Raw genomic sequence first — 8,609 nt, forward strand, 5'->3', positions numbered from 1 at the left:
TTCAAACTTCAAATAATAAATACTACGATAAATTAAATTCCAAAAAGAAAAATAGCCAAATAGTTGATTGCACTTTAATAGGGGAAGAATGAAGATTGAAGAATGAGAGAATATGAGAATCGAGAGATGAATGAAGAAATGAGGAAGAGGTGGGGGGTATTTATAGTTTTTCAAAGCGGGGTTAATTTTAAAAAAACCAAAATTGGGCTATTTGTGCAATTCAACCGTTGGGCAACGATCATGTTCTGAAATGGACCGTTTCCAACGGTCAGAAATCTGGGCCCAGTTTTTTTAATTTTTTTTTTACCGTTAAACCGGGCTGGGCCGGTTAACCGGTTGAAGAACACTGTTCATTGATCGGGTTTGATCGGTCCGGGTAACCGGTAGTTCGAAGGTAAACAGTGCAAACCGCCCTACACCCTTAGCCCAGCCCAACCCCCTTCTACCGGTCCGGGCCGATTCCGATTTTAATCGGTCTGGGCTGGTCCGTAACCGGGCTGACCCGACCCGTTAAACACCCTTAGCTGAAACATATTTTAAACATTTTTAACTATAAAAAATGTGAATTCCAGTAATATTGAATAATCAATCTTCCTATAAATCGTTTCATATTTTTGGGACGAATGTACTGAAAAGAAAACCTTTGGAGGGGGAGAGTGATAGATGAGAAGAAGTCTTGTACCAGCGTAGAAAATATTTTGGGGGACATGGGGCAGAACTCAAAATTCCAAAAAAGCTGGCAAAGCAAAATGTCGTTTTACGCAATTGCAAACAAAAGATGGGGAAAAATGTGTGAAGATCTCAAACTACATGGGTAGCCAATGCAAAAAATAAAACCCTAAACCCTAATCTCCAACCACATGCCTCTCTCTATAAATTCGCTAAAACCCTACTTACTTACAATTGTCTCCAAAATCTTCTTCTGCACCCAAAGGTATGTCACTTGTCTTCTCTTTATTTGTAATCCCTATTTATGAGAAGAAGCACATATCGAAGGCATCACAGTCAGAATTTTGAGAAACGCTGTGTGAGCTCAAAACTTGTGCTATATCGAAATTTCATATAACTAATCCATTTATTGGTGTCCTCTTGATCTGCATTTGTTGCAATTACTCAGAAGGATTCGTTATGTGATTGACATTTTTGTTATACTTCATATGGAATATATTTTTTGAATCTGAATTTGTTTTCACCACACTGTATTATGTATTTTGAATTTTAAGGTAGTGGATATGGAGTAAGAATGCACTCATTACCCCTTTGTGATGGTTAATGAGAACTTAGTATAAGTATAAAAATATATATTTTGATAAATTTGTTTATATAGGCTGAGCTGAAAACCGTGAGTGTATATGCTTCCAGATAACTTTACCCCTGCTTTGGGTGTTATTTTCATTGTCCTCAAAGCAATGTTGTGTTATGATGTCCTTGTAGAAAATGTGGGGACTTTCACAGCTTAGGATGTTTTGTTGTTATCCGTAGCACGAGTTGAGCATTGTTATGACTGATATAGAAATGTTGTGAAAAAATGAGCATGGGTGCTGTCTAGTTTATCATCCAGTTATGCTGAGTGGTAGAATTTGTATATCTGATTTCTTTCTCTTGGTAGAGATGCTATAAATTTGTATTCCTTTTTTTTTGGTCAGCTATTTAAACATAGCTTCTATTTTAGATGATTATTTTACTTGCAGGTTTTCTTAAATATGATAGTGTGCTCTGGGTCTGTATATAGAAAAATATACTCGTTAGGGCGGATTTAGGGTGCTCTGGGTCTGTATATAGAAAAATATAGTTGTTAGCGGAAAATAACATTGTACCTATAAGGCAAATTACATTTTGTGCTTCTATATATTATATTTTGAATCCTCTTGCCATAGCCCAAAAGCATAGCTCAGTGGTCATGGGGCTTTAAAACTTTTGTGAGGTTGCTGGTTTAATTCCCATAAGCCAGGGGCGTATTTAAGGGGGCGCAAGGGGGTTCACCCGAACCCCCTTCGCCGAAAAATTACACTATATATAAGGCAAAATCTGTTTTTTACCTCTATATATTAAGTTTTGAACCCCCTTAACACAATCCAAAAGTGTAGTTTAGTGGTCAAGGTGGTTCAAAATCTACATAAGGTCATGGGTTCAATTCTCACTAGCTAAAAAAAAAAAAATTTGAACCCCCTTCGTGGAGATTCTGCCTCTGCCACAAGCCACAGTCCTTTTTTAATTTTTTAACAACCCCTTTAGCGAAAATCCTTCCTGATAGTAGTTGGAGGACATGCTGATGAAAGAAATTTTGATATGAGTACGTTTCCTGATTATATGCTCATTTTGGATAAGTTTGCAGAAAAGGTTGTCATTACGTATTGTTTTTTATTTTATTTTTGTTCAGATAGTTTGTTCCTCTTTTTTTTTTTCCTTTTATCTTTCTTTTTCCCTTTGTTTTGTTTTTTGTCATGGAAGGTTATATGAGAATCTTCTGTTCTATCATACTAAACAGTCTTTTAGCGTGTATTAACTGGTGTATGCATGTTATAATTCAGGTTTAAAAGTAATTATGGCGAAAAATCCAAAGGTTTTCTTTGACATATTGATTGGCAAGGCCAAGGCTGGAAGAGTTGTGATGGAACTGTTTAAAGATAAGACTCCTAAAACTGCTGAAAATTTCCGTGCTCTCTGCACCGGTGAAAAAGGGATTGGGCAGTTAGGGAAGCCCTTACATTACAAGGGCTCGGTGTTTCATCGTATCATTCCACACTTCATGTGCCAGGGTGGAGATTTCACCAAAGGAAATGGGACTGGAGGAGAATCGATATATGGTGCAAAATTTGCTGATGAGGACTTCAGTGTGATGCATACTACACCCGGACTTCTTTCAATGGCAAATGCTGGACCAAACACCAATGGATCTCAGTTCTTTATCACCACAGTACCAACGCCTTGGCTTGATGGGAAACACGTCGTATTTGGCAAAGTTGTAGACGGCTATAGTGTTGTCAAGGAAATGGAAAATGTGGGTTCAGATAGTGGGAAAACATCATGCACTGTCTCCATTGAAGATTGTGGGGAGCTAAAGGAGAACGAAGTGAGGAGATAATGTAGTTTTTGAGCAACATGTCATGGTACTGGAGTTTTACTCACCTAGGCTGTGTAAAAATCTTATATGCAGGTTTTTTTTGACGAGCTGCTATTATTGTAGAGGTTTGCAAAGTTATGTAGTTTCATTCAATAATCGGTGCAATGACATTGTATTTTACTTCGTACCTTGTCTAAATCCCTTCACTTGGGATTATACTCTAGATTATGTTCAATAAAATTGAAGGAGCCTTTCCTTGATTTCCCCATGTAATGGATTTTTTTGTCTAAATTTTGGTGAGGCAGAGTTATTTTGGATTCAGGTATGATACTTGAAACACCATATGTATAATAACAGTGATGACAAATTCGCAGAGAAATTATTTCTGATAAGACCCTGGAAAAGAAAACACCATATGTTGTATAAAAGGAAAAATACATAAGTACCTCTTTGACCTATAATCATATTTTAACTTCACACTTAAACTTTGCGGGACTCCTATTATACCTTAACTATTTTAAAGTGGAATAAGTATCCCTTGAAAGATGACACGGCACAAAAAGTGTGTTCACTTTTTGGAGGCGTGTGAGAACATAGAATTGCCTTAAAAATTATCTATGGTGAAGACAACAATTCTAATTATTTATTATTTTTGTACTATTCTCTGAGAAGTTCTCGAGGATTAAAAAATTTACCTTTCTTTTATGTTTACTCTAATTGGTTGGCGTTAGTTGGAATTATGTTTATATTAATGCAATAAAAGTTCTATGGTGAGGAAAAAATAGAGGTGGCGAATGCCACAAGAGAAATAACAGAGAAGTAAAGGAAAAGATTGAAAAAATAAAGAAAAAAATTAATTCTATTGGTAAAAAATATTGAGGCGTAGGTCGTGATATTTTAAAGGTAAATTTATTCCACTTTAAAATGGACCCGGCAAAATTTAAGCAATTAAAAATCCAGTTATAGGTCGGGTACATATGCCTTTTCACTATGTAGCCAAGGGTGGAAAAGCCCTCTCGCAATCGTCGTGGTACCCACTATGATGAATTATTGTTTATACCTTTGAAAACTCTGCATAATCCATGCGCGGGAATAATCTTTTAATTAAAAGTATTATTTGAGAGAAAAACCAAACACAAAAAGTCAATTGTTTTCTTTGGATTGATTGAAGAAACAATGAAAGCAAAGTAGTTTTTGTCTTCACTCACCAGCACCTCCAATTGAAGTTATTGGTATTATATACTCGTATTTAACAACTAATAGCGAAATCAAATCTTTTTCTATGAGAAATATTGAAATGTGTTATAAAATAAAAGCAATGCACTAAAATGTAAATAAGAAGAGATAGAAAGAAGGGAGAAGTGTTTTTTTCTTTCACTTTGGTGTATCTTTTTATTGCAATTACATGACCTTTTATAGGCATAAAAAGTAAAGATAATGGACATAAAGTATGAGATTTAATCTTTAAGTTATTCACAACATGAGCATCTAATGTAACATCTGTCACACCTCCTTTTTGCGCGCCCCGCCCCGAAGGGTAAGATGCGCGGGTGGAGTTTTTCCAATTTAAGTGACAATATTCGAAATGAGATTATTTATTTAATTCAGAGTCGCCACTTGGGAAAGGTTTGGCTTTTGGTGTCCCAAGTCACCGGTTTATCTTGAATCCCAAATCGAGGAAATTTTCGACTTTTCCAAATGAAGTCTGCGAACCAGAAATTCTAAGTAAGGAATTCTGTTGACCCGAGGGAAGGTGTTAGGCACCCTCGAATCCCGTGGTTCTAGCACGGTCGCTTAAATTGTTATAATGGCTAAATATCTGATTTGAATACATGTTATGACTTACGTGCTTTTATTAAGTTTAAACCGCTTTTATCTTTATCACTTATTTTTATAGAATTGCAACGTCGTGAAAATGCATCTCGAACCACGTCACAATCAATGCGCCCGTGATCGTCAACACAATTTGACTTCGTTGAGATTTGGATTTGGGTCACATCAATGTGCACCCGAATTTAAGAATATGATTTAATTAAGCCGCGCCTAAAGAGTCTAACGCGTTATTATTTTTGAGAAGGCCATGAGATTCACTAAACGGCCTAGCCTGAATTCTAAATATTATGATTAGTTGTTGATTGAGGGCCCCGCAATTTGCATTTTTATTTGGCGAGGCTCGTCTCATTATTTTAGAAGGGTATCCTAAAGCGACTACATTTCTGTTACGTTTGTCCCTAAAACTAAAAGAAAAGGAACATGCTAATTTAACTATAGGCTTTTGCCTAATCCGGATTCTTATCAATTTCTGATTAATTATTTACAAAGTAGAGAAAACACTACACTTCAATGGAAAATTGCTTTAGTTTGACAGAAGAAATCCGCTTATTCTAATGAAATACGACACTTAATCCGAACCAACATCTTTAGGTCAAAATTAGATTAACTTGCTTAAACAGGGTTAATAGAATTCCTTATTGAAGAATACTACCGATAACATTCAAAACTAATCCTATAAAGGCCTAAAGAAATCGAAAACCGGGCAGTTCAAAACCACATTATATTTGGCTAGGTTTAATAGCCATTTGCCCTTACTTATTCAATACATGCTGAAAGAGTGAATTTAATTTTAACAATCACGTTAAATAATTTCACGTTCCAAGAGTTCTATTTACATTCTGTATGCCACTAAACGAATCGAACACCACAGTTCAAATCAACATAGTACAAGCTTAATAATGTATTCTCTATCAGCTATAAACTACAATTTACATAAACTTAACAATATTTATGAAAAGGCAGTCAGTAAACGGGTGATTATAACTCCTTCAAATCTTTCTATTCATGCTTTTTCAATGTTACATTCAGCTACACCAATGTGAGACTTGAGATGTGTACCTGGAAACAACTGAAAATGCCAAAGAGAAGAGGAAGAAAATAGGGGAATCAGCAACAGCAGGAAACAGAATAGCAGCAGCAGCAGGGCAGGATAGCAGCAGACAAAGCAATACAGCAAGAACAGGCTCGAGTGCAGAAATGCAACTATGGCCGATAGAAAGCAGTAACCAAATGACAGCAACACCCAGTGGAGTAGAATCAGAACTCCAGGCAGACCAAACCAGTAGTAAACCAATGAAAACACTCGACTAGTAGACACAACTGGAACTTCAAAGAATCAGAATTGATTGAACAAGTTGAACAACTGAAATCCAAATAACAATAGGAGGAAACAGTTTCTAATTGTTGATTGTATACTTTCTATCTCTTAACCTCTCTCTATCTGTGTTTTCCTAAAATCAGTTCTATCCTTTTCAATCCTCTCAGTCTAAGTATCCCCCTATGTCTGTATCTCTTTGTATGTATTTCAAGCTTTCTCTTTCAAAACTCCTCACAGTGTGTTTCCCCCTCTCCCTCTATTTTTCAGATCATCTTTTATCTCTGTATGTCCTCCCTTTTATAAGCCTTCATACTACCCCTTTTACAGCCTGATAGATTATCACCAATACCCCTCCCATGTGCCTTCCATTTTCAGTCCCACTTTAGCTAATTAAGTATTAAACCCCATCAACATTCCCTGGCAGATTTAACTTTTAAAAGGTTTAATGCTTCTTTAAACTAAAGCAAAGTATGGGCAGTAGAATGTATCTGACAGCATATGCTGTCAAACCATTTTAAAATTAAAAGCCCTTTTATGCAGGAAACAGGCTGTGCACAAGGCACATGAGGTGTACCAATGCACATGCTGTGCACGAGTGCACATGCCCTCCAATTCCGCATTTAAACCAAACATCCTCAACAGCTATAAGTAAACAAAACTGGTTCTTAATTGATTCAACAAATGCTTAGCAGAAGTAAGTCGATTTGTTATTGTTCGGACAGCTGAAACTAATTGACGACATATGTCGACTCGACTATATTAGCATTAACATACACAATCGTAGCCAAAAATCAGACATTTAAACAGTATCGATGCATGATTCAAATTATACTGACTAAACAAAATTACACTCGAGGAGTCAACTAGTCAGTACAAATTTGGAATACAACCAATACACATGCCTTATCAGAATAGGAGGGGTTCAAACAAACACAGTGGTTCGGGCAAAGTGGACAAACAGAAGTTGGTAAAAATTCAAAGACGCAAATTGAAACAAAACATGGACAGACATTTAATCACTCACATGGACCAAACAGAAATAAGAAAGAAAGCAAGACTCACCTCAAATCTTAAAAAATCAAAAACCTTGACTCGGACTTGGACAGACTCTTCTTAAGGTTGAACGAACTTTAATCGAAGTGTTTCTCAGATGAGAAACACTTCGATTAAGGTCCCTTAGACCTTAATTTCCTTGGCTCGAACGGGTATGAACCAGTGACGAGGAACCTTGTGGTTTCAAAACTCAGATCTAGGATTCGTGCTTCCCTGGTCATATTCGGACCAAACCAAGTATGGTTTGATCACGAGGGGGTCTGGGGAGTGTCTGGTATGAATTTAGGGCCGATCGGTGTAGATTAGGTTCCGACTCGAATCTTCAAATGAAGATTCGAGAAGGTGGGATAGGATTCGAGGTGTGTGGTTGGTAGATTCGGGTTCAGGACGGCATGGGGGTTCTATGGTGTTCAGGTGGAGGTCACCGGCGTTCATGCCGCCGGGTTTCTGGTGAAGGTGTGCAGGGGCGGCTAGGGTTTGAGGGGAAGGGTTCGTGGAGACGAAGGCTGGGGTTCGGATAGGGGGGGGCAGGGTAAAGGTTCTGGGCTTATATAGTTAGTGGGTGGGTTGATCTCAACCGTTAGATCAATCTAGATCTACGGTTTGGATCTGATGGTCTTAAGTGGAACGGTGTCGTTTTGAGGATAAAGGGTTTTGGGTTGGTCCGGGTGAAAACGGGTCGGGTTCCTCAGTGGGTTGTGGGGAAGTGATCTTGGTCGTTGATCAATCTGAGATCAACGACCCAAATCACACTGGACTAAAACGGCGTCGTTTGGACGCCCTGGGTATCAGGTGGTCTGGACCGGGCAGGCCTGGGTTTTGGGCTGTTTGTTTGGGCCAATTTTGTTAAAATTGGCCCAAGTCCGGAAGGGAAGGGCCCCTTTTTTTTTTCTTTTTTTTTTCTTTTTTACTTTTATTATAAAAATAAAAATCAAATTAAAAAATAAACACCTAATACAATTATTTGCACACACATTAAAATAATTCAAAACAGGTAAAATTAAACAAAACAAAATCACGGACAAAGATGCTTGTTTATGCTTTTCTATTTAAACCATGTTACGGTTCAGATTATGCATGACACGTACACATTTTTTTTGAATTTTGTTTTAATAAAGTAAATAAATAAAAACGGGCCAAAGTCACGAACAAATCAACAAAGTGCCGCACGGAAATCCAAAAATTGTACAGCAGGACCAATTTTTATTCTTTTGGAGCGACTGTCGCGCAAAAACAAAAATCACGTGCTCAGAGCTGCCCCTCTTTGTTCGGAAACACGAAGAGTTTTCGTGCAAAGATAAAGTGAGCGTGTATGAGTGATTTTTGCCTATGGACCACTCC

General features: G+C 37.4%; 1 protein-coding gene across 1 annotated transcript; it reads left to right on the forward strand.

Moving 5' to 3' along the window:
• Positions 1 to 783: 783 nt before the first annotated feature.
• LOC107829132 (peptidyl-prolyl cis-trans isomerase CYP19-3) lies at positions 784 to 3,324 on the forward strand. Its single transcript, XM_016656576.2, has 2 exons — positions 784 to 934; positions 2,532 to 3,324. Exon 2 carries the CDS (start codon positions 2,546 to 2,548, stop codon positions 3,083 to 3,085), a length of 540 nt encoding a protein of 179 aa, XP_016512062.1. The 5' UTR covers positions 784 to 934; positions 2,532 to 2,545; the 3' UTR covers positions 3,086 to 3,324.
• Positions 3,325 to 8,609: the final 5,285 nt, after the last annotated feature.

The sequence above is a fragment of the Nicotiana tabacum genome, chromosome 11, assembly GCF_000715075.1.
Source record: "Nicotiana tabacum cultivar K326 chromosome 11, ASM71507v2, whole genome shotgun sequence".
NCBI classification, from domain to species: Eukaryota; Viridiplantae; Streptophyta; class Magnoliopsida; order Solanales; family Solanaceae; genus Nicotiana; species Nicotiana tabacum.